Source organism: Syzygium oleosum, unplaced genomic scaffold (assembly GCF_021117445.2).
Source record: "Syzygium oleosum isolate NSW1041296 unplaced genomic scaffold, Sole_v2.1 Sole_v2.02, whole genome shotgun sequence".
Classification (NCBI taxonomy): Eukaryota; Viridiplantae; Streptophyta; class Magnoliopsida; order Myrtales; family Myrtaceae; genus Syzygium; species Syzygium oleosum.
Genome location: NW_026607486.1, coordinates 13,289,813 through 13,314,207, shown reverse-complemented (window position 1 = coordinate 13,314,207; position 24,395 = coordinate 13,289,813). Strand labels below are relative to the sequence as shown.

Sequence of the window (24,395 nt, the reverse complement as noted above, 5' to 3'; positions counted from 1 at the left end):
CCCTTTCTCGGCGGCCCTCGCTTAAGTCGTGCCAACCGTCGAAGGGCCCAATTTGGGTCGCTCCAAGGTCGTGCGACCTTGGCGGTTCATTGTCTTATGTCGCATGATTCCGGTAGCCCAGCATAACCTTGTCATTGGGCTGGTGCCTTTCTTTAGGTTCACCTAAGCTTCGTCAGAGTTGTTTTCTCGTTGATATGTGCTTCCATTTTCATTCCTTTTCTTTTTCTTTTAAAAAAACTAAAGTCCTTTACAAGTTTTGGGGAAAATAATGTTTACACAGGCATTATTTGCATTTTGCGATTTCTCTTTGATCTAAAGTCCTTTGCATTTATGCAAAGGCATTTTGCAAAAGCTGAACCGAACACACTCACCATTACTAAATAATAAGAGGACAAGTTATTTCTTGAAATTCCGTGCAACTGCACATACACGATCAGGAAGTTACTGGCGGATTCACAATCAACGGCTGCTTCTGCATAATCATCAGTAGAGGGTTATATTATCCACTCTGGTTCGCTCGATCAATCACGGAACTCATTGCTCATCGCAATCCATCATTATCTTTAATTTCCAATAAATTTACCTTTCTCGCATTTTAATTTCCAACCGTTTTACTTTCCCCGACAGAAACGCCTCGTGAAAGCGTACGTGGTGGTCATTGAAAAAATTTAAAAATAAAAAAAAAGAATGGAGCAAGGTTCTGTTATTTTCCCCCAAATTTTAAAAATAATTCCAGGTGGCCAGCGGGGGAACCCCAACGTTGGACCGTGGGCCCCGCCCTGCTCCGGAGCAGGCATTACGTACAGGGCAGTCATTGTTTTCAAGGCCCCACCCGAAATTTTTTTTTGATAAGAATAAATAAAATACCAAATGGTTTTTTAAAAAAAAACCATTAGAAAAACCCGAAATGAACAGAGCGTGCTTTTTGCAGTCGGATATTTCTCATTCTTTCCATCTCGTTCGCTGATTAATTAAATTAATCACGTAATTAATCATTAAGGTCTAGCCGAGGAAGTGGCGTCGTTTTCACATGTCCCGGGTGCGGAGCAAAAGCATTTCCTTCCCCGGGCCCCACCGCGCCACAACGTGAAGGGTCTCGCGCGTGCGTGACAGAAGCATCTCTCCACCACCCTCCGGCCCCACCATCCATCCCCCCCCCCCATCCCCACGCGCTCCCCTCTTCCGCCGTCTCTCACGCGCGTCGCGATACAAACGAATTTAACTAATTAATATATATCGTGTAGATCCATTTAATTATGCGTATCTGAGAGTGCCATAAATGGATTTGATAAGATCGATGCATAGATGTCGTCCCGTTCATGACGAGTGTGTAAATTAGTGATTTAGGGGATGTTTTCATCGGTCCGCATGCATTTGATCGCTGGATTGTAACATATCGATTGGAATTATGACGAGAGGGAGATTCTTCCGGCTGCGATTGATGGAAAACATGGCCATCGGTTTTCAATGCACCTATCGTGCTTGTACATTGCACCATCGGCGCTTCTAGAAAATTAAACCTTCGTTATGCAGTGTGTTTTGATGGGTGTCTCAGGGGAATTCGTCAACAAGTTATTCGAGCTCGACTGAATTTCTTCGAGTCGAAATAACTCGAGCACTTAAGTTAGATGAGCTCGAACTTTGAGATACTTGATGCTAGTATCTCACCGATTTCACTATGTACTTTCAATTTTGTATATTTTGATCTTATATATATATACACACACGGGCAATCAATAGTATTTTAAAAAATCATTTTGCTTGGAAAATTCTAAGCTATATTCAATTCAAGCTTAAATCAAATTTTACTTACGAGTTGAGTTCAACTTAGATTGAATGGATAGTCGATCTCAATTGAGTTGAGTTCATACTTGAAAAGTTAAGTTTCTGTTAAGCATCTACTTTTGTATAAAGAATCGAGTCAAGCTCAAGCATTCAATTGTGTTGAGTAGAGGTATGCAAAATGGACCGCTTGAACCGGGAATCGCTCAAAGCGGACCGAACCAATCAGTTGGGTCCGGTTACCGTGAGTGTCGGTACGGTTTTCGATTCCAAAGAGTAAAATCAGTGTCCGGGTGGTCTGATTCCCTGTTCCAAGGGGGAATCGGACTAACTGCATAAATTTTTATTGGTGATTATGTATAGTCGGCATGGGGAATACAATTTCAATTTTAGAACACATGTGTAGTCGGCATGGAGAACGCAATTTGTCATTGCATATGCTTGTTTTTGTGATTATATATAATCGGCATAGGGAACGCAATTTTAATTTCAAAACACATGACATTAAGTAGTAGGAAAAGAAAAAGTGACCGGTTTTATTGGACCGGAATGGATCCCGATTCCCAATTTTGGGGACTAAGAACCGATCATCCCGAGTCGTATCCGGCCGGATTTATATTTTACCCATCACCACCATTCACCGGAAGCGAGATCACGCGCGCTTCCCGGGACGGTGCTCTCTACCCCCCTCCCCTCTCTCTCCTTTCGCGATCCGACGACCACCTCCCTGTAAAGCGTACTCCTGTCAGGGACTCTCCAGTCGTTTATTGCTCCAAACGGTCCCTTAATTTAAGAAAAAAAAAAAGAGGAAGGGAGAAAAAAAAAAACGACGGCGTCCCGGTCACGCCCCGCGGAGCCAAAACGACGCAGTTCCGGGGGGTGGGGTGGGCGGACGGATCCGCGTAGCAAAAACGATTCCCCCCGGTCCCCTCCCCACCCTCCGTCCTCTCGCGTTAATTTGGCTTTTCCCACATAAAAGCCAAAAAAAAAAAAAAAATGAAGAAGGAAAAAACGTACAAAAAAAAAAAAAGAAGCAGCGAGGCAAATTCGCCTTTTGTCCATGTCCGCACCCGTCTCTCTCTCTCTCTCTCTCTCCTGCGTCTCTCTCGTCCTGAACGTTTTTGGCTTCCGGCGTTTTCCCACCCCCAGGTTGATGATGACGACGACGACGAAGCGCGACGGAACGGCGTGATCGATCCGCGCGGTTCCCGAGGACGCCATTGCCGCCGGATCAATCTCCGCACGCTTTTCTCCCCGCTCCCGCTTCCGCTCCCCCTCCCCCCGTCCCGTGCCTCGTCCTCCGTCTAGGGTTTTCTGCTGCTGCCGCCGCTCGGCGTCGCTTCCCGTTTCTTCTTCTTCGCCCGCCCGCCTGCGCCTTTCCTGATCCCTAGGGTTGTGCGGCGGAGGACCTGGCGAGAGAGAGAGAGGGGTGGAGGAGCTGGAGGAGTCGGGGGGGCGCTCGGGGTTTGCGTTTGTGGGATTCGCATTGGCCCGGGGGGGAAATCCGCGGGGTTGGGTTCGCATTGTGGTCGTTTCGGAGAGCGGGGTGGTCTGCGTGTCTGAGCTGGTTTTGAGCTGAGAGGTGATTGGGGATGGAATCCGGATGCGAATGCGAGATCTTGGTCGCGATCGGTGGTTCCGAGATCGTGTCGGCTTGAGTCGCCGACGGGGACGGTGTTTTCGTTTGAGGCAATGCTGAATTGAGGCCTTGTTCTTGGATTAGAAGGAAAAAGCCTTGACTCGAAAATGCATTTCGCCAAGCTCGATGACTCGCCTATGTTCCGGAAGCAGGTCTCTCTCTGTCTCTGTCTCTGTCTCTCCCGGGGAGCGTTCCTTTTGTGTGTGAATCTTTCCTCTCTTGTTATTCTCGTGATTCCTTTGAATTTCTGTAAATGGGGGGTGGTAAGACGCTAACTTTTTCTTCATCGCTCTGCAATTGAGCTGATTTGGGTGAAAATCTATATGCCATGAAACTACCTCCGCTCATCACCTGCTATTCTGACCTGCCGATCTTATATTTCTTCTTTGCTTTTTTTTTTTTAGGTCTGTTTCTTTTTTTCTTTTTCTTGTTCGCTGACATTATCAGTTCACGTTGTTAAAAGAGATTATACCCACTTGAAGTCGATTTTAGTAAAATTGTCAAAGATAGGAAATGAATCAAGTGTTCGTTTGGAGGGGTTCCTGTGAATTATTTGGTGAAAAGTACTTCTGAGTATAGTGCAGAAACCCTCTGTCCTCGAAGTATAGAAGTTCTTTTGTAGCGCTCAAGTCGTAAAGAAAATGAAATAATTTGTTAGATTGATAAATTAGTAGATCTTGCTTTTGCCTTTATTTTGGAGTTGGAGAGAACCGAAGGGAAATTGACATTGTATGAGGATGGATTGCTTATCAGAACAGCTTCTGAAATCAGTGGGGGAAGAAAGCATCTTTGTGGGTTTTGTCGTACATTTCCTGATGGATCTTGACTGGCACTTATGCTATTCAGGGGACTGTGCAATCATCCGACCTATGGTTTTTCCTCATGATAATTGCTAGGGGGATATTAGTTAGCTTTGAGCTGAAACTTAGAAGAGCATTCCACGTACTTCTTTTGGAGGTCAATTGTCCAATTAGTCTTTTTCTCCTGGACTGTATTCTTGTTGGAGTGATCTTTCACAATATGAAACAGTACTTGCACATAAAAAGATAAAAGACCATTACAGTCTGTTAATTTTTCTCTGTGGCTCTAAATTATTACTTTGGATTTGCTTTTATTATCCTTTCATCCAATAAACGCAGGGGAACATTAATAGATAGCTATCATTTTATATTAATCGTTTGAGGGCACAGAAACCAATTGGGATGTACTGACCACCATTGATGAATGGAGTCGAGTAACACGATAATTGACAATTTTGTCGAGTGCATATCTTGCATAGGTTCTTTTCCTAGGTGGGTTGGCATCCACTTGGCGCCTATTGGTTAAAACCTTCCGACTTTTTCCCGTGAAAAAGATACATAGAAAAGTGGTTCATCTGTTTATTGAAGCTAAATTTGAGAGTCCATCTTTGATCCGTGGTCTAATCCTCTGATTCTGTCAAAAGAAAGACTTTTGATTTCCTGCTAGATTCCTGATTTTAGCATTCTTGAATTTGTGCCTGGCATATGGACATTGTCAGCGTCTATTCATGTTGAGGTTCTCTAGGAGGTTGACAACTACTTTGGTAAAACAGATACAGAGCTTGGAAGAAGGTTCTGATTCATTGAGGGAGCGATGTATGAAGTTCTACAAAGGATGCAGAAAATACACGTATGCTTGCTTACTCTTTCTTGACAGTGCTCATTTAATCCACCGAATGTTTTCTTTTTGTTCCAAGAGAATCGGGAGAACATTCCTACGAGATGGTCAGTTTTAGCATAGTTCTTTGCATTTTTCGCAGCATGAACTATCTACTTAGATGCCATGTATGCGCTAATGTCCTCTCAGTCTCCTGTCATATAACTTAGCAATACTCTCTCCCTGTTCAATGTTGGCTTTTGGTTCATTACTGGCTCTAGCTCATATGGCAGTGTCTACTGCTGTACTGTCATAAGATGTCTTTCAAGTATTTTGCTGATAAAACGCAATTTGGCGCTTCTTTCCAGTGTCTATGTTTCCAACTTATTGCCTTTCCTTTGAAGTGGTTATCTATGACAAAGATGGCCGTAGGGTAATTAATGAATTTGTAGTGAGCCGTTGGGCAGATTGATATTAATTTTAGCAATGCCTTGATTAACTTTGTAGTTGTAGACTAAAAGAACTGCTAAAGTTCTTTCACTATTAATTAATTTCTTATCATTGTCACGATTGTTATTAGTGTGCCAGACAATCAGCTTTTGCCTCTTATACTATCCCTCTGTGCCCTTGTTCCATTTCTCTTTTTCAGGGAAGGCCTTGGTGAGGGTTATGATGGAGACATTGCTTTTGCAAGTGCCCTGGAAGGTTTTGGTGGGGGGCACAATGATCCTATTAGTGTGGCCTTTGGAGGTATGTGCCTGTGCAACTAATTTGTTATACGGGGAAGCTGACTTGCAAATCCTACGATCTCTGTCTTCCTTCCCTTCCCCCACACACCCCCCCCACCCACCCCCCCCCCCCCCCCGCGGCCCCTCTCTCTCTCTCTTTCTCTCTCTCTCAATGCACAATAATAAGTGAAGTTTGGCGTTGTACCTGTGCTTGTAATCCCTATAAACATGAAATTCGACTGCATTCCTGAATATCCAGACCTATGGTTTTTTTATGGGACCGAGAATGTAGGGACCTATGTTTACTCTGTTGTTTCAAGTTTCAACAGCAGTTCAATGCAAACATTGTGAAAAGACTGATTGCGAGTACCTGCACTTGCGTGCTTGCGTTGACAGCTCTACCTTTTTTATAGCTGTTTTAGCGAGATGCTTCCTGATTTAATGAGTTCTTTCTGTCAAAAAGTTTCATCAAAAAGATTATATGGGCATTTCCATAAGCTTCTGAAATTTTCTTTAGCTTTTCATTTCTAAATAACACGTCGCGAGAGCTTGTGAAGTGAAGGCGAGCATGGCTTCGGCATTTATTCTTTGATTTTATCTGCGTGGTTTGATCTGCAATTTTGAGAGCTGATTCTTTTGATTATTGATTAATTGCCAGTGTTGAAACTTCTCATTTGTTTTGTAGGCCCTGTCATGACAAAGTTTACTATTGCTTTGAGAGAGATTGGAACATACAAAGAAGTACTTCGGTCACAGGTACTCAATTATTTGAAACTGTAGTCGACTCGATCCTGTCAATTTTTCTTTTGCTGTAGTGGAATGCTTCTTACTTGCGCGTGTTGTTTTTTTTTCTTTCTTTGGTTCACTTTGTTAAGGCTAACGAATTGTCAGCATGTATGTTTTGTATGAAAATCTCTTAATAGTCCTTGCTGGTAGGTATGCCGGTATGTTGCATTTATCTGATTAGTTGAAGAGACTTTAATTCTCCTTAGTTTTTTCTTTAATAAAATCTATTCACTCCAATTGAATTTTTCCTCTCTGGAAATAACACATGCTGGCATCCTTTTGTTCTTTAGCAAGTGCTGTCTCCTAGAAAGCATTCTCTACGCTGAAAGTGGGAAAATGACTACATTTCATGGTAAGATAATGACTTCAATTTGTCACTGCGCAGTCCATACATTCTATATGTCTGATGGACTGCTCTGTACAAATGGTCATAGACCAATCTGCATTCTAAGTTGTGGCTCAAATGAAGACGAAGCACTGTGCTGCATAGTATGACTTTAAGATAACCAAATGAAACATTTTCTTCTGGGAAAGATCTGGATTGTCACACACTTTGATCTGTTGAATGTGGTCACTTGATGTCCTGCTTCTAGATCTTATGCAATAATCAACTTGCTGACATGAGCTCTTTTTGTATATGGCGTTGTACCCTCTTGGTACGCTATTGTAGTTTTTTATTTTTACCTGTTAAAAATGTAATAGTCAACTCGCTGAGCTGAGCGCTTATGTTTACTTTGTTTATTCTTTCGCTTGTTTCTCATGACTACAATATCCTGTGCTGGCTTTTTATCTGTATTAATAATTAAGTCACTCTCTTACAATTTTTACTAGATATGCTGGTTTGTCAAATAAAATTAGTCTCTTGTAAGTTTTTCAGAAGCTACTGAGATCAAGCTTGTGAGTGTAAGTTTGGATCAGTTTTAGTAGATTAATTCACTTTGCTCCGAACATCATGCATCGCTTCAAAGAAAAGAAGTTGGTCTTCTTTTGTTGATCAAGAATGCAATTCACTTTTCGTGCTTTTGCTTGATCATTAATTTTCCCTTTCCCTCCTTGCTAGTGGAGGTTGGGCTCTCTCTTGAAGATGCTTCCCAGATTAAACTATCGTAGTTTCACAAACTAGTTTTAATGGCCTTTGAGTGGAGGATCCGTATTATGAGGCCCAGAATCTTTTGAAGAAACTATGTACGACGCATTTGTGTAGTTGTTGTTGACATTTTTCGTCACCTGATGCTAGGGAAATGATTTTTCTAGTAAGGTTTTCATACGAATGGATTGCCTTCCTTCTCCCATGCCTGTCTCTTCCCCTTCTGACAGCTTCACCTCTTGCTTTTATCGACATATATGCATACGCAATGACGTTGCCTTTTGTATGTTTGTTTGCTTTGTCATTCCAGGTCGAGCATATGCTAAATGACAGATTATTGCAGTTCGTCAACATTGACTTGCATGATGTCAAGGTATTATGATGCAAACTCTTACTGGATTTCACTAGTCATTGAAATCCTGACATAGCCATCCTATGGCTACATAGCAAATATGTATGAGAAGCATTTTAGGAACATGGCTTCTAGCTGATTGGAATTAAGCTATTCATTTTGTTATATGCGATAAAGCTTATTAAAATGCTTGTCCTTGTTCTCTTGTCATGATTTCTGATACAAGTTAAGTTGGCTAAGATCAAATAATGTACAATAGGCCATTCTTCGATGAAGCTTCCATGATGCAACTAATCTTAGCTGAATAATACTTCGTTTGAGTATTGTGAGGTCACTATTAGAACTCATATTTTGCAAATTTAGTAGTTGTTTGCAAAGAGCAACTGCAGAAGCCAAGTACAGAGAGTATGCAATCAACTTACCGTTTATATTTTGGCATTTGAAGCGTGCCTTGCATGGAAATTGCTAATTGAGAAGCTCAGACCAGATTTCAGTCATTAAGCCAGGGGAGGAACATTATCATATAGTATCTCAGAATAGATAACAAAATGATTTTTAGAAAACTACTTTCTGTTTAAAATTGATGTCCACTTTCTCTTGGGAAGATTTAAGGGTTGTGCTTTGCAGCTATACTGTCCTGAATTATTTCCTTCACATAAGATGAAAGAGAATATTCTGAATGGATATGGGAATCAATTTAGGCAGGGGTGGCACTTTCTTCGCAAGAAAACATGACTTAAACCTGGCAAGAAGTTGGCACGCTTAGGTTGTTAATTGTGTTAGTGTTATAATTATGTGAGCCGTTGTCACACGATTAACAGACGAGTCATATTTGGGTTCAATCCATGTAACTGGAAATTCACATGCTTAATTAAATGAGCCAATCCGATTTATTACTTTGCCTACGTTAATATACCTAGTTTAAATTAGTTTTTTCTGTAAAGAACCGTATTAAGCAGATCCATTTCATGAATAAAAGGCATAAAAACCAAATTTTATCTCAAAGAAGCTATTCGGATATCTCCAGTCATATTCGGGTTTGACTGACCCAATATGATCTATTTCATCCAACTCGATATGCGAGTGATTTTTTTTGAATGATTAATATGCGAATAATTAACAGGTTGCATTCAGGTTTAAGTTTTCCAATACAATTAATAAACGGGATGTGTTCGGGGTCGACATGTTTAACAGTATAAGTCTAACTTGATGCAACTCAAAGACGACAATCACACGAAGCAGCAACCTTATATTTGGTAGGAATACTTTAGAAACTATGAATTTCATATGCATGGCTTGTTATCTCGTACTCTCACAACATGAGATCCCCGGGCTTGACATTAACGAATGGTTTTTTTTTGTCCAGATGTTAGGACGTTATTTTTTGGCTGTTTTTTGGGTGGCTTTGCAGTCAATTCAATATTGTTAGGCTAGAACTGCTAAAAATATGCAAATAATTGCTTGTATTTGAAGTGGCTTTGGCTTTCAACTGTTTTTTCCAAAAAAGTTTCTTTTGATGTCTCGGTTGACTTTCCCCCCCAACTTAAAAGTGGCTTGCTCTGAAAGGTCTTGATACAGCCAAAATTGCGCAGAGTTGAGTCCGCCTGCATAGCAGGTTTTACCTTGAGGTGCAAAAGGCAACTACTCCTTTGCTTTGAACTGATTTTGGACAACTGGTAGAGGCAACTTGTCATTACAGAAACAGAGAAGTAATTGGCATAAATCAACAGTGTTTTTATGAAGAGCATGATGAAATTAGTTATGCAGTATGTTGGTTCTTCTGACAGTTTGGTATGACAAATTTTGTGCAAGTGCAGGAAGCGCGTAAGCGGTTTGACAAGGCCAGCCTTCTTTATGATCAGGTGTCATTCCTTACCCTCTGCCAATATAATATCCTAGCAGCAATTTTTTGTTGACTGAAAACCTAGTCACTGTCATCATCTCAAAAGTACTGTTTCACTGGTTCCAGATAACATGGTGGTCACATGTTAGGTTTTTGTTCTTGGATTTTTCTTTTTTGGGTGTGGAGGGGAAGGAGGAGGTCCTAAATGCAAAGGAACTTTTTCTTGCCTTGGTAGGTTAAATATAAAAAAAAGGTATGAATATTGGGAAGAGCGTGGACAAGCCACCGATACAGACTTATAGACTCATGAATCATAATTTGAAAAAATATTAATGGTGGACAACCTTAAATTATCTTGATAGGGAGGATAACTCAGTGCCGTCTCCTATTAGTTTATTAGACGGAATTGTTGAATGGGTCTCGCCCTCCAATATGATTGTGGTACTTTTATATTAAGGGAAATAATTGTTAATGTGGGCAGCTTCTTTCAAGTAAATTCTCTGTTGGTATGGTTCTTATAGACAGGTGTGGTATTATGGATCGTAAACCTTGTTTATGAACTCTTCTCAATAGAATTGTGCTTACCAGCAAGAGTGGTCTTTGGTAAAGAACGGAAAGGATATAAGAGTATTATGTTGGCTTAAGTATTCTGACTCCATTCATGTTATTCAATGTCCCAACAACATACGCAATGAACGTTGGTTGACGAGCATTTTTGAATATTTTCACTTCGCATTGGGCATTCCATATCCAATTGCTGGTCAATGTACTAATGAAAGTTTTTTTTTTTTTTTTCATTTTTGCTAAGAATATACAGTTGACAGTGGAGACTGAACACATGCATTTATATCTTGTTTTTGCTGTTCTTTACACATGAATCTTTATGTCCCATTATTGGTAAACAAATGGACAGATCTAGACCAATATTTTATGTGCAGGCTCGGGAGAAGTATCTTTCATTAAGGAAAGGAACAAAAAGTGATGTAGCGGTTGTCTTAGAGGAGGTAAGATCTGTGTCCTTGCACTTATTTTTATCTTATGCACGACCATGTCGATATCTCTGTTATGTGTTTTCCCGGGGGGTTTTCCGGGGGGAAGGGGTATGCAGCATGATCTATTCTTTGATTTATGTTGTACTGATACTTGGTACCTTGGAAATTTAGGAGCTTCATAGTGCGCGGTCTGCATTTGAACAAGCTCGTTTTAACCTGGTGAGTAGTTACATCCTTCTAGTTCACTTTGTGTCTATAGGAGTATGTGATGTGCCATAACCATTCTGCTTGATCTCTTCTATAGGTAACTGCTTTATCTAATGTTGAAGCAAAAAAGAGGTTTGAATTCTTGGAAGCAGTCAGTGGGACAATGGATGCTCATCTTCGATACTTTAAACAGGTGAATCATATTGCAAGGCTGTAGCCTTCGCTGGGTCTAATTTTTCCAAATACTTGGTATACTCACATTGAACTTACTTTGTAGGGCTATGAATTGTTGCATCAAATGGAACCGTACATAAATCAGGTCTGGTGTAATATTCCCTTTGGAGCGTTTTTCCTATTCTCAGTCTTGCTTAGATTTTGTTAGTTGACATTAGTGAAAAAGTTTCTGTTATTAAGTAACCATTTTTCACCCAAAAGCTCTAACACGAGAAATATGTCCACACATATGTATGCTGCATCCTACATGTGAAACACATGTTTCTTAACACTCTCACTCCTATGTAGGCCGTTTCTTGGATGTAACCTCTTTGATAAGATAACTTAAGATTGAAACCAATGGTTTGAAACCTTGCAATGGTCAGTGACCCAGTGTGGCTTTTGTTTTGGTAGGTCATCTGGTTTGACCGAGTTGAATTGCAGCATTGATAATATTCTCACAATTTACGATTAAGTTATCTACTTTATTCATTGGAGTGTACTTTTGTACACAAAGATCTGGTCAAACTGCTCACCTGTTCACCGGGTTTACCGTTTGAACCAAACCTAAGTTGGGTATGATTGGTTTTTAGCCTGTCTGTTCATCAAATAATAATTGGAATGGGCGAGGGTCCAGTTCCTGGTTCAACTGGTTGAATCAGCTGTTCCGGGGTCAAAAACACTTTGCTTTGGGATTAGACACTTTGCTTTGGAAGCTTTGCCAGAGATTCTTGCTCATCTATAGGTTCTTCACTTGTAATCTTGTGGGTGAGAATTCTCTCTTGATAACCATCAAAGAAGCAAGCAACTGATGGTTCTTGTGTACGTCCTCTGTGTTGCTACATCCTCAGATGGCTAAGCAATTAGAGTGTTGGGGTTTTTCATAAGAGTTACCTAAGTAGATCGCCTGGGATATCTGCCTTTCTATATCTTGAAACTACATGGTAGTGGTATTTCCAGTAATTATGAATCATTGAGTATGAGCAAGTTCTCCACTGTGAAGATGGACAAATGTTCGTTTATTGTAATATGTCGTTGGGACGGAAACAAGGAGGACACTTGAAGAACCATAGTTAGTATTTTAGGAAAGATGGAAAATCTCTTGCAATTACTTCATAATACTCCAAAGCCTATTTACTAGTGGTTTCTCAAAGTCTTCTAGGAAAAATTTTCATTTTTTCTTCTTGCTCTATGTTGTTTGTTTCCAAATACTGAAAACTTGGAGCTTTCTCTTTGCAGGTCTTGACCTATGCGCAACAATCAAGAGAACGGTCCAACTACGAGCAGGCAGCTCTTAATGAAAGGATGCAGGAATATAAGCGACAGATCGATAGGGAGAGTAGGTGGTCTTCCAATGGTCCTAATGGATCTCCTAATGGAGAGGGTATACAAGCAATTGGCAGAAGTTCCCACAAGATGATAGAGGCTGTCATGCAATCTGCTGCAAAAGGGAAGGTCCGAAGAAACTTTTTTTATTCCCTATAGAAGGCCATTATCTTTGTCTTCAGCATCTTTAGTGCTACCCTTCGCTGTTTCCTCTTAGCTTATCTATTGTGAATTTCGTAGGTGCAAACCATTCGGCAAGGTTATCTCTCAAAGCGATCATCAAATTTGAGAGGTGACTGGAAGAGGAGGTTTTTTGTTCTTGATAGCCGAGGAATGCTTTATTATTATCGCAAGCAATGCAGTAAGCCATCAGTAAGTAATAATTTCTGTTTTGTTGTTGAAATTAATTGTTCACATGGTGCTTATTTGTGGGAATTTACCAGGAAACATGCAGCTATAACCACATGAAACTGAGCAAGCTGAATTTTTTTTTCTTTTTTTGGCCAAACCAATCTCTTTAGTTTGGTTTTGGTTTTCCAATCAAGCCAACTATTGTTTTCATTATAACTTTTCATCTTTTGTTAACTATGTAAACAACATTGCAAGTGTGCAATTATCTCAGACATTCATTCGATATAAACCGAAAGAATAGTTTATACTTGAAGAGATTGATGCGTATATGAAGAAAGTGTTTGGTCTTGGGTTAAGCTATAACTGTATCCTGGCTAACTGCTACTGGTCCAATTGGGCCAAGAAAAGAAATACATTATTGTTGAGGCCCAAATGGTTCAGTAAGAGACCAAACTAAGATGTTGATGACTTCTCCTTTAATATTTGCCATGGTGGACTTCATAATCAATCGGTTTAGTTTCTAGTTGTACCTAGCACTGAATTAATCCAATTATTCGTGGCCCTAGTTATTATTGTTATTATTTTTGTTAATACTGGTATCAAATTGACTTTGTCTCTTAGGGTTCTGTCAGTCACAACGCTGGTCAGAGGAATAGTTCAGAGATTGGGTCTGGATTGCTAAGTCGTTGGCTTTCTTCTCATTATCACGGCGGAGTACATGATGAGAAGTCTGTTGCTCATCACACGGTGAATCTGCTTACGTCAACCATAAAAGTGGATGCCGACCAGTCTGATCTAAGGTTTTGTTTCAGGATTATCTCACCATCAAAAAGTTACACTTTGCAGGTGTGCGTTTCCTGCTTCTTGCAGTTGTCTTTTTTTTTAATGGTTGCTTCAAACAACTTGTGGTTTGGTACATAATTAGAGTTACTTTTAATGGAAAGAACCTTACAATTGTTATTTAGCTGGTCAGTGCAGGCAGAAAGCGCATTGGATCAGATGGACTGGATTGAAAAGATAACAGGAGTGATTGCTTCATTGCTAAGTTCTCAGGCACCTGAAAGGGTAATTGCCAAAGCATTGCATCTGCTGGCTTCTTTGTTTCTTTGTCTGAATACATGACATCCTATTATCTTTCAGTGTCTTTCTGCTGGACCTTTGGGAAGTGGTCATCATCATTCTGCCAGTGAGAGTAGCTCTTTTGAAAGTTCTGACTTTGATCACAATGCTGCTGAAGAATACACGACAGAGAGACATCTTGCTTCTTCTCATCATGACCGCTTGTCGAGGAACTTACAACAGCAACGATCCTGTGTGAAAATTGAGAAGCCCATTGATATATTGCAAAAAGTATGTGGCAACGATAGATGTGCTGATTGTGGAGCTCCTGAACCAGACTGGGCATCCTTGAATCTTGGTGTTCTTGTTTGCATCGAGTGTTCTGGTGTTCATCGAAACCTCGGGGTCCACATATCAAAGGCAAGTGCAGGAGTTTCATTGTTGCTTTTACATGTAAAATTCACTTAGTTGGTGGTACTGTCATGCCAAAAACATCTTACTCTTTAAATGTATAACATTTGCCTTTCCTTTTAAATGATTGACAGAAGCCTCTTGATGGTATATCTTAAATGTTTGTATCTTTGTGGTGCGATGGTACTTATGAATGTTGAATTTCGAATCATAGGTGAGGTCACTTACCCTTGATGTCAAAGTATGGGAGCCTTCAGTTATAAGTTTGTTTCAGTCTCTGGGCAATGCCTTTGCTAACTCAGTTTGGGAGGAACTATTGCAATCAAGAAGTACTTTTCATCCTCCAACAAGGTGACCATTTTTGCGGCCGCTTGAAGCCTTTTCTTGTTTCCTTCTGAATAGTGTTAGAGAAAGCTCATATTACTAATGTTCAGTGTTCTGTGTGTAGCTTATTTGATTCCAACAAGCTGCAGATGCATCTTATGGCCAAACCTAGTCACTCTGATTCTATATCATTAAAGGAGAAGTTTATCCATGCAAAGGTTTGCCCATATACTTTTCACTTCATTGCTTTTGTATCTTGTTTCTCTTACTGTTGCTCTGCACACTAGCTGAGAGAATATGCTTATTTTGGAACAACTTTTGACAGCAATCCTCTTTGGCTACGTTCTTTCTGCTGAACAATTTTTATGATTAACAGAGTCTTCGATGAGAGATTATTGCAACTTGAAAGAATGTGATTAGAATGATATGGTCACCTGTGGACTTTGCTCACGGATGAACATCTTTTTATTAATCGAGTCATATCTCAGCCGGTGGTTTAGAGAATAGTTCCAGATGACCAGTTCGGAAATTGGCCTTCTTGTTGTACTGCTGATGAATTGATTGAACTTTGGATTTGGATGTAGCATACTTTAATCATTCAAGTTGTTGAGCTCTTCAAGTTCCCACTCAATATTGTAGGGAAGGGCTGTAAGATATTGTGAATTATTATAGCATTTTCAGTTGGTGACTTCCTTTTCCCTTTTGCTCGCAGTATGCAGAAAAGCTTTTTGTCCGCAAGCCCAAGGATAGTCAAAGTTTTCATTCAGTGGTGCCAGAGATCTGGGATGCTGTTTGTGCCAATGACAAGAAAGCTGTATACCGGTACATTGTTACTTCTGAAACAGATATCAATACGGTGTTTCAGCAAGCATCAAGCAGCTCTTCTTTGACTCTTGCAAAAGTGATGCTATTGCAAGAACAGACAAGTCACAACCAAAGCTGTGGCTCAGAGAGATCCTCAACGAGCTCGTTGAATCTTGGAAGTGCTGGTGACAGCCAGAGGATGGATTATCTTGAAGGATGCACTCTACTTCACCTCGCATGTGAAACTGCTGATATTGGCATGCTGGAGCTCCTTCTGCAGTATGGTGCAAATATTAATGCTGTTGATTCGGGAGGGAATATGCCGCTCCACCGTTGTATTTTAAGAGGCAGAGCTGCCAATGCCAAGATGCTTCTTGCAAGGTGCACAAAGAGATCTTGTTGGCTTGTCATGACTGATTATTATTTACAACCATTTATTATGCCTTGGTCCTTTGATAAGCTAAACTGCTATATTTGATGTTTATTAATTCGAATATGAATTGGATGCATGGCTTATAAAGTAATTGATGTACATTGTGGAGGATGAATTTAGTGTCCTCTTTTTTCGGGGAAAATGGCTAGATAGCATAAAGTAGGGGGCAGAATACAGTTTTGTTTGAGTACCATGGTACTAATAAGTTAGATTTTTTTGTCTGTTAGCTCCTTGCGTTGCTAGCGCAGTGGTCATGAACTTGTGCTTGATAGCAGCGTTAATGTTTTTACTTAAAAAAGGTTTATTCTTCGTTATCTCATACAGACATCCTACTTGAGAACCATAATTCAATTGCAGGGGGGCAGATCCACAGGCACTAAATTACGAAGGCAAAACTCCCCTGGAGCTTGCAGTGGAGTCGAGTTTTGGAGACAATGAGGTTCTCATTCTATTGTCGGATACAAATGGATGAAGTCATTAGGAGATAATTCTTGAAGTATCATTCTGGATATCCCGGAGAGGAGGTATTTTTGTTGCCTATGTGTTGTCATCTATACATATAGTTCAAGAGCTGGTTTTGTTGAAGGAAATACGCAAGGCAATTGGGGGTTCTGAAGGAGAGTGGTAGGTTGTTGTGCCTGCCCCACAGGATTTTGTGGAAGTCAGTCCCCACCATTGTCACCATTGTAATTTAAAGCACCAATTTGTAAGTTGAGAGGTAAGTGAAGCCTCTGATCAAGAGAACTGTAGTGTGATATCTATGCTGTTTGCTTCCTTTCCTGGTCTAGCTGTGAAATTGTACTTTAGGCCATTGTCTGTTTTGTCTGTATATTAGTTCTTTTCAGGCAATTTTCCATTGGAATGGAAGCTTTATTATGATGTAAACTCTATGATGGTAATTAGAAGTGGGTCACCGGGGAGTGAGGAGGAAGCTCACTTTGATTTTTGAGTGGGGAAGTAGGATGTACAACATTGATGTTTTCATATCTTTTGAAGAGTCATGCTTTTCAGAGAACCCCTCATTTTCCTTTTTACGGTGGATGGTTAGCCGAGAAAGAACTGAAATTGGAGGATCAAACTCTCATCAGTTTTAACTTCTGAAGAATGTTTGGCGAATTAGCAGTTGGTTATCAGGAATTGTTCCCAGTTCACTTCATGATTTTTTTAAGTGAGTTTTTGGTCATTTTCTCTTTTTCAATAGAATTTAGGATTTGCTGACTTTGAGGATTTTGTACTCCATGACTCCTTTTCTAGAATTTATTTAGCTTTTCTAGATGAAATCAAATATTTTAGTTTGAATGAGTAAGATTCTGGTTACACAGACCTTTAAATAATGTAATGATTGGCTCAATATTTGTTTTTACTGTGAGCACCTGTATAACTCTATGAGCACGATCCGATTTAGTGCTAACCTTTCAGCTTTTCATTTGCTTCTGAGTGTTATTAAACAAGGTGTGTTGTACAATGGGCGCATAAGCGAGTATTAGCCAAACTGACGATGCCGATGTTTGTTATTCAAGATGGTAAGTACTCAGAAACGTGCCCTAGCAAGGGAAATGATTTGGGGATTTGTTGTCGATGCGGTTTGGCCTTGTGAAATGCTGATTTTGAGTAAACTGCTAAAGAAATTACGGTCTTAATGGACAGCGGTAGATGGAATGCTGATTTTGAGTAGACTGCCAAAGAAATTACAGTCTAAATGGACAACGGTAGACGAGTATGTTATCAGACCGAGATCATATGTGCTTTGAAATAGCAGAGGTCGGATTTGAGATTGTGGCCTCCATCTCACCTTGCTGGCTAAAGTTCATTTTGTGGGCATTCGGATACTCTTATCTGTAGGTAAACGAAGAGAATCGACTTGCATGATATGTTCTAGTACACTAGCTGGCGTTGCATCTTTTTCGGTTACATGAAAAGCTGAAAATTCCTGTCATCCCACGCTCAACCAGCTCCTATGTTACAATCGGTGATTCGCACAACGAGATGGTAACGCTACTCGGATAACAATGTTGCTTCAGGATTTCAATCTACGGTCATTCAAAGACAGAACAAAGTTGCCGGTGAGCCCTCACTGTCCATACATAAGTGAGCTGGAGCGAAGTCATCTTTATCCATTAAACTAGCTAGAAGACATCGTTTGGTCCGAAGTACCCAAAAATTGAGAAGATATCTCATTCTTTACGTGATCGCTGGACCCGAGAAGCTGAATTTTGTTTCCTTTTGCATCGGTTTCCTGAGTCCGAAACTAAGCCGAGCAAGACCAATAATTTCGTTTTGACTCGTGAATCAAGAAAGAATTTTTGCCTGCTAAACCATACCGATTCGGTCCGTTTGGTTTGTCCAAAGCGACGATTCATCTGAGCAAAGACCATTGGCTCCTTGAAAACGCTTCTAGGACGTCCTACGAACAATCGAGCCTTGTGCGAGAACATTGCATTAAGCATCAACGTTGGCCGTTCGCAATCAAGTGTCCAAAAATAGCCAAATACTCAAAACTGAGTGGCCTCTCTCAAAGCCTCACCACCACATCTCTAGTCAAACAGGAATATCACACAAACCTTATCCAAAAACTGGGAATATCTCCTCCATCTTATCTCTTTGAACTCACCAACCCAACTCCTATAGATGCACCACCCAAGGCATCGGATCCTGATGATTACTTGACACCCCACATTAAGACTCACACCAGAACCATGCAGACATCAGTAATTTTTGCAGCAGCACCATCTCTCCCACTAGTGTCCACCACCAAGTCACTTGGGTCTCCATGGAAGTTCATGCCAAGGCCACAAAGTAGTCGTTTTCCTCTCGTTAAAGCACATGCCGTCCCACGCGATACGTCTGCTGTCGACTATAACTCCATGACCTCGTAAGTAGCTGCCATCTCATCTTTTCTTTCTCCGTTCGGTTGAATACAGAACCGCGAACAACCAGCATCCTCCTCGGTTTGTCTCTCTCTGTTCCAGTGTCTTTCCAGCAGAGGCTTGCGAGACAATTGGAGGGGAGGCCTGCGATGTGGAGATGTACCCAGAAGCGAAGCTGAAACCGGAACCTCAGAGCAGCAACCCCGGGACTTCTTCCGAGCTGGTCGACAGAGAGTACTACGAGTACGATAGTCCCAAGACGTAAGCTCTCGTGATCCCCCAACTTGTTCATTACTTGGCAATTTCCATCACTGAATGCACATCGTGTCTGACGACTTTTGCTTCAGGGTGTTTCCTGGAGAGGCCTGTGATGATCTCGGAGGAGAATTCTGTGAGGCTGAATTTCAAAGAGGAGTGTACTGAGAGAAGAGCTTCTGTAGATCAATCTGCTGGCTGAGGTATATCAATGTCACTATGCACTGTCTCTTCTCATGCCAATCCTTTGTGTGTTATGTAATTGGATATCCTGTAGCTGCATATACACCTGACAAATCCATCCGCAGTATGGACTTGATCTTGTGATAAAGATGAGATTTTAGTTCTTGGAGTAGTCTTCATGTGAATTGTCGCATTCAAGTCGAATGATGCAGGACTATGGAATCTAGTGATTTCACTTTATTTCTGACTACAAACATGACCCATCACAAGAATATTTTTCAGAGCTGAGAAGCAGCCTATATCTTTTAGTATGAATTTCATACATCTAGAATTTAAGAATCTAGCATAAATACCTTCTATAGATATTCCAACTACCAAAAATTGATGTATCGGTAAGGAAAGTGACGCAAGAGGATCTGAAGATCTCCGCTTGATGAACCCAGTATAATACTTCTCCAAAAGGGGGATATTCAAAATGACAACATCGACAAGATGGTAACTTCAAAGATAAGAAAAAACCCCACTAATGTTTTGAATTGATCATAACTTTCATCAACAGCTACAAGCCAACAAAATTATATTCAGTTGAGAAGAATGAAGGAAATATCACTGCTCAGAGTCATCATCTATTGCCTCTAGGAACAAATACTGAAGAGCTATAGAGTACTTTGCAGTTTCTCTTCTAATGGAGTTGCCATTTTGTGTTTTGCTACTGCTGTTGAGAAGAAACGACCCGCAGCGGTCTCCTGTGACACAGACAAACATTGATTGTCACATTGGGTGATGCGGCAGAACACAAAACTGAGTTTTATTCTGGAACCAACCTTTTATTGTGACAATAGATGAAACCCATCTCTTATAGATATATAACAACCTTGGGGAGTCTCCATGGTGTGTATCAGCCAGCAGAATCTCGCACCGACTTTTCTTGCTATGCAAATCATGTACGACGATAGCCATCACAATTTGTAGTGAAATAGAGCTCAAATGCACATTAGGATCGTACATATTGTCTAATTACCTAGCGTGCATTATGGCATTGTAACACAAAGACAAAGTTCGGACCATTGCAAGGTCTCGCCCTCGAGGATTAGCATATTTCTCTCGGCAATTCCTTCAGCAAGACAAACCAAAGTACATAAAACTAAAAACCGAAAGTATGTAACTGTTACTGGAAGAGGTAGCTGTCCGAGCCACTTTGATGATGATCAACCAGAAGGAGAGCATCGAAAAACTGTCAGCAATACAACAGACAAAGGCAAACACGCAAGAGAGTACCTCTCATCAAACAGTTCCCCGAAATCATCGACGATCACAGCAGCTGGAAACGACTCGTGCAGGTGAAACGCCGCAAAATACTTCTTAACCGCTTCATCATCCTCCACATATCTTGAATCAATGCAGAACCAAAGGTATCATACATCACTGCACAACCACTCTCTCTCTCTCTCTCTCTACACTGTTCTTGTAGTCTAGTAATTAGTAAAAGTGATTGGTTCAGCAAGTTGCTTACTTCATTTGTATACGCCGAAACACGCCACACGACGGGTCAATGCCCTGCAGATATAGACGGCAGAAGCACGAATCAACAGCTAATGGAGTGGCAACACACCATGAGAGAGAGAGAGAGAGAGAGAGAGAGAGAGAGAGAGAGAGAGAGAGAGAGAGAGAGAGAGAGAGAGGGAGGGAGTATTGCCTGAGAGAGATAAGGGGGTTTAGCTTCCAATCTCCGACGGTTGCATACGAAAACAACGGCAGGAACATCGTCGGAATTGCTCCGCAACGCCCGGTTGTAAGCGAACTGGAACAGCAAGGAAGTCTTCCCACTGCGATATCATTCGCAGCAGCCCAATTCACCGGAAAGGAAAAGAAAAAGGAGGAGAAGCAACAGAAGCACGGCCACTGTGCAGCAGCGAATCGAACCGCAATGCATTGGGCCTCCGGTTCTCCGCCGAACCAAGAGGAAAACATAAATGCCCACCATCTGTTTGGTGTGTGTATGTGTCACAGAGAGAGAGAGAGAGTACCAGGAAGGAGGACCTGAGAGAAGCGTGATGGGATGAGATTCGGCGGAGGAGGCGGCATCGTTCGTGCAGAAGAACCTCCTCACCTTGGAAGCCATCTCTGTTTCAAAGCGACGCTTGTTTGACTTCTTGAGTGATTTGCTTTTTAGGTGCTGGGTAACGTCCGCATTCCGAACGGTTACCATTTTTTTTTTTACTGATTTAAAAGAAAAAATTCAAGGGCGTGCAAAACAATCGGAAACCGCCTGGACCGAACCGGCGATTCTCATGGGGATCAGTCTGTTTTTCGATTCGATTTACTAGAACTGGTGAGTATCAATTCGATTTTCGATTCCAAGTATGAAACTGTCCACTCGCCCACCTGGATTGGAATGGTACATGCATATAATTTTTTTTTTTAATTTTATGTATTCAGATCAAAACCCTAGTTTTCTCTTTGTCTTTCTCGTACTCTCTCGCCTCACTTGTCTCGGTCTCCGTATAGATTTCTCCAAATCATCGAAACAACTCCCAGCTCAAATTTTTTTTAAGCCCAAGTCCATCATCTCCACCTTATTCTCTTTCATTAGAAATATTTATGGAGGAGTAGGGGCAAACATCGGCCACGGCAAACGACATTTTCCATAACTTTCGCTAGTAACATTCGGTCCATTTCGAATTTGATTTTTGTAAAAGGTTTGACGCTGGAAAGTGATAAGTACTGGATATTGAGAAGATGAACCCAACCTTTCGAATAGACTCCTTCGAAAGCTAGCCCTGCTAGAAAGCTATAGAAATGAAAACATACACATACATATCACGGCAAAGGAAGGTGAACTGCTCCGCTTTACATAGATGAACTACATGAATTTGTCGGGGACATTTCGATCCGGCTCTAAGGACCCACCCGGGCACCGGTCCTTAGTAGGCGCTTCCCGATTCCAGGGTGGGAACCGCACATCCTGAAACCAATCACCCCTAATTTAATCGGCGGCACCTTTACTATTAATTTTTCTTATGGAAATGGTCTTTATAATTTTTGAAATGTGTCACCGGCCGTCCTTAAGTCATTCTTGTTATGGAAACAAGCAATCGAATGATAAAATAAAAAAAAGGAAATAAATTGGATACTGGATTTATGTGGTTCCTTCATCGCGACCTCCTACTCCACGGAAAAAGTAGCATGAGATTCTATTATGAATCAACCGATATAAACACATTAAAGTCATTCAATTACTCTAAGTATTTCCCCCTCTCAAATTACACCTAATAAAATAATCTTGTATAGCATTTACTCCACACAATTTCTTACAAAACAATCACTTAATGTCAAAGACAAATATATAGAATTTTCACAACTTGAAACGCTAACTTTGGGATGTAATTCACAAATAAATCACTTCAAAAACCACACTGGCTCTATTTGTTTCGCGAAAAATAAATGATTTGAAAAATATTTTCTTTAAAAATAATCATTTATATTGTTTATAGAAATGAATAAGTGAAGGATATTTTTATCGTTCGCGAAAATATTAAGACATAAATTACTATTGATAATGAAAATTTCTCATTGGTTAATTATTTCAAACGCTACAAACGATCATTTATAAGAAAATATTTTCTAATTCATTCATTTTTCGCAAAACAAATGAAGCCTAACAACCTCTACACATACGGCAACACTTCACTAAGCACAATGACAATCTCTTTCTCTCTCATGCTTAAATTTTTTTTATATCTTTTCTATATATTTTTTGGTTTTTTAGCTTTTTGTTTTTGCTATATATATATTTTATTTTTACTTATTTTCTGACGTGGCACTCAATTGTGGCCGCATAGTACAAAATTGGGTGAGTGGTCATTTGAAGGACTCGATTGGACTTGGGTGCAAAGGTTTCTGTGATTGGTCGCACTTTTTCAAAAGTTGATAACTAGATTACACATTTGGCTAACGTTTGAAACGCTAGTATAATTTTCTTGTCTTGAAAATAAGCGTGTCTAAATGATTGGAAAGGCATCACTGCAACTAAGAATAATGCGAAAAATAGACTTGAGGAATTTTCTGTATATTTTAATATAACATAGTGAAAAGCACATTAACCTATTTATAAACTTTTATGATATGACTATCTAAGATAACATATATCAATCAAGATATGCATAATTAAAAGGAGATATATGCGCAATCTTGAAAGATATAGAAAACCAACAGAAATATGTAAATTATCTCTAATATACACGCAATCTTAGGTTGCGTTTGGTCATCCGGATTTCTAGTCAGGATACGATTGGATAGGATATGATAAGAATTTCAAAGATTTTGTCACTATTTACTGTCTGATGAACTGCAGATTTAAAGTCGGATAAGCACAGGCAAGGCGCGGCTGAGATTGACTCTTCTATGGGTTTGTGGAAAGACAAAGAAAGCAATAAGTGTTGGGGAAAATCAAGCAATCGCGAAAAAAATGGAATCAGACTGAGAGGCGTGATATCACCATCTTTAAGGAATTATTTGCCCCACAACGTTACTAATGGTTACTTGCAAAAATCCTTCAAGATATAACAAAGTCTCGATGAGAATACCATAAAGGAATTCCTGTATTTTTACAAGAACTCTCAAAGGGAAATAATTGAAAATGATGGTTGTATAGCTTTTCGAAAGAAGAATCGAAAAGGTTGTAAGAGGACCTAGTAACCATTAGGCAAAAAGAATAAAATTCCAAATTAAATAATAATAAAATAACTGCATCTTTATTGCGAACAGTTACACTATTTCAATAGGACAAGACAGTTATTTTATAATAATATATTCGAAATTTAATAACTGAAAAATAATAAATGAGGATTAGTGCCAAAATTGCGCAATTAGTTGCGCACTCACACGTGGGTGTGGTAGGTCCAGCCCATTAAGCCTATCGTCTTCATTTATAAGAATAAAAGACATCAACACTTTTATATTGGCCCACACACTCCCAACTTTCATATGTGGGACAACGCACTTTTATTTGTTTTACAAATAAACTTCTATCAATCCCCCACTTTATTTGTAAAACAAAATTTTCTAAAATAAAAAATTTTTAAAAAAATATACAGCTAAAATTTCCACAAGATTAATGTACATACATAAATGTCT

At 40.1% G+C, this 24,395-nt stretch overlaps 3 protein-coding genes across 4 annotated transcripts; 2 read left to right on the top strand and 1 right to left on the bottom strand.

The window, feature by feature from the left end:
• Window positions 1–2,848: 2,848 nt before the first annotated feature.
• Window positions 2,849–16,969, top strand: LOC115681782 (ADP-ribosylation factor GTPase-activating protein AGD3-like). Of its 2 annotated transcripts, none has more exons than XM_030605856.2 (19): window positions 2,849–3,573; window positions 4,995–5,071; window positions 5,688–5,788; window positions 6,452–6,522; window positions 7,950–8,012; window positions 9,809–9,853; window positions 10,773–10,838; window positions 10,998–11,045; window positions 11,131–11,226; window positions 11,311–11,352; window positions 12,486–12,701; window positions 12,813–12,944; window positions 13,545–13,769; window positions 13,902–13,988; window positions 14,064–14,402; window positions 14,608–14,744; window positions 14,842–14,935; window positions 15,430–15,902; window positions 16,312–16,969. In XM_030605856.2, exons 1-19 carry the CDS (start codon window positions 3,529–3,531, stop codon window positions 16,424–16,426), a joined length of 2,472 nt encoding a protein of 823 aa, XP_030461716.1. In that variant the 5' UTR covers window positions 2,849–3,528; the 3' UTR covers window positions 16,427–16,969. The 2 variants fall into 2 exon arrangements, with proteins under 2 accessions (XP_030461716.1, XP_056165019.1); XM_056309044.1 differs by having other exon boundaries at window positions 16,279–16,356.
• A 1,528-nt stretch (window positions 16,970–18,497) lies between these two features.
• LOC115681784 (light-regulated protein, chloroplastic-like) lies at window positions 18,498–19,431 on the top strand. Its single transcript, XM_030605859.2, has 3 exons — window positions 18,498–18,826; window positions 18,924–19,082; window positions 19,169–19,431. The coding sequence occupies exons 1-3, from the start codon at window positions 18,651–18,653 to the stop codon at window positions 19,242–19,244; spliced, it is 411 nt and encodes a 136-aa protein (XP_030461719.1). The 5' UTR covers window positions 18,498–18,650; the 3' UTR covers window positions 19,245–19,431.
• A 336-nt stretch (window positions 19,432–19,767) lies between these two features.
• Window positions 19,768–21,441, bottom strand: LOC115681783 (uncharacterized). Its single transcript, XM_030605858.2, has 7 exons — window positions 21,287–21,441; window positions 20,956–21,085; window positions 20,773–20,816; window positions 20,538–20,648; window positions 20,281–20,373; window positions 20,084–20,190; window positions 19,768–20,005 (listed from the first exon to the last, which is right to left on the bottom strand). The coding sequence occupies exons 1-7, from the start codon at window positions 21,379–21,381 to the stop codon at window positions 19,866–19,868; spliced, it is 720 nt and encodes a 239-aa protein (XP_030461718.2). The 5' UTR covers window positions 21,382–21,441; the 3' UTR covers window positions 19,768–19,865.
• Between the last annotated feature and the right edge of the window lie 2,954 nt (window positions 21,442–24,395).

Bases quoted from the DNA above. Each gene is read 5' to 3' on its own strand.
- LOC115681782 (XM_030605856.2), top strand. From the start codon at position 3,529: ATGCATTTCGCCAAGCTCGATGACTCGCCTATGTTCCGGAAGCAG. The intron at 9,854-10,772 runs GTGTCATTCCTT...TTTTATGTGCAG, and splicing joins CCAGCCTTCTTTATGATCAG to GCTCGGGAGAAGTATCTTTC. The intron at 11,353-12,485 runs GTCTGGTGTAAT...TTCTCTTTGCAG, and splicing joins TGGAACCGTACATAAATCAG to GTCTTGACCTATGCGCAACA.
- LOC115681784 (XM_030605859.2), top strand. From the start codon at position 18,651: ATGCAGACATCAGTAATTTTTGCAGCAGCACCATCTCTCCCACTAGTG. The intron at 18,827-18,923 runs GTAAGTAGCTGC...TCTCTGTTCCAG, and splicing joins GACTATAACTCCATGACCTC to TGTCTTTCCAGCAGAGGCTT. The intron at 19,083-19,168 runs GTAAGCTCTCGT...CTTTTGCTTCAG, and splicing joins GAGTACGATAGTCCCAAGAC to GGTGTTTCCTGGAGAGGCCT.
- LOC115681783 (XM_030605858.2), bottom strand. From the start codon at position 21,381: ATGGCTTCCAAGGTGAGGAGGTTCTTCTGCACGAACGATGCCGCCTCC. The intron at 20,374-20,537 runs GTACTCTCTTGC...GTCTTGCTGAAG, and splicing joins GGGGAACTGTTTGATGAGAG to GAATTGCCGAGAGAAATATG. The intron at 20,006-20,083 runs GTTGGTTCCAGA...TCTGTGTCACAG, and splicing joins ATCTATTGTCACAATAAAAG to GAGACCGCTGCGGGTCGTTT.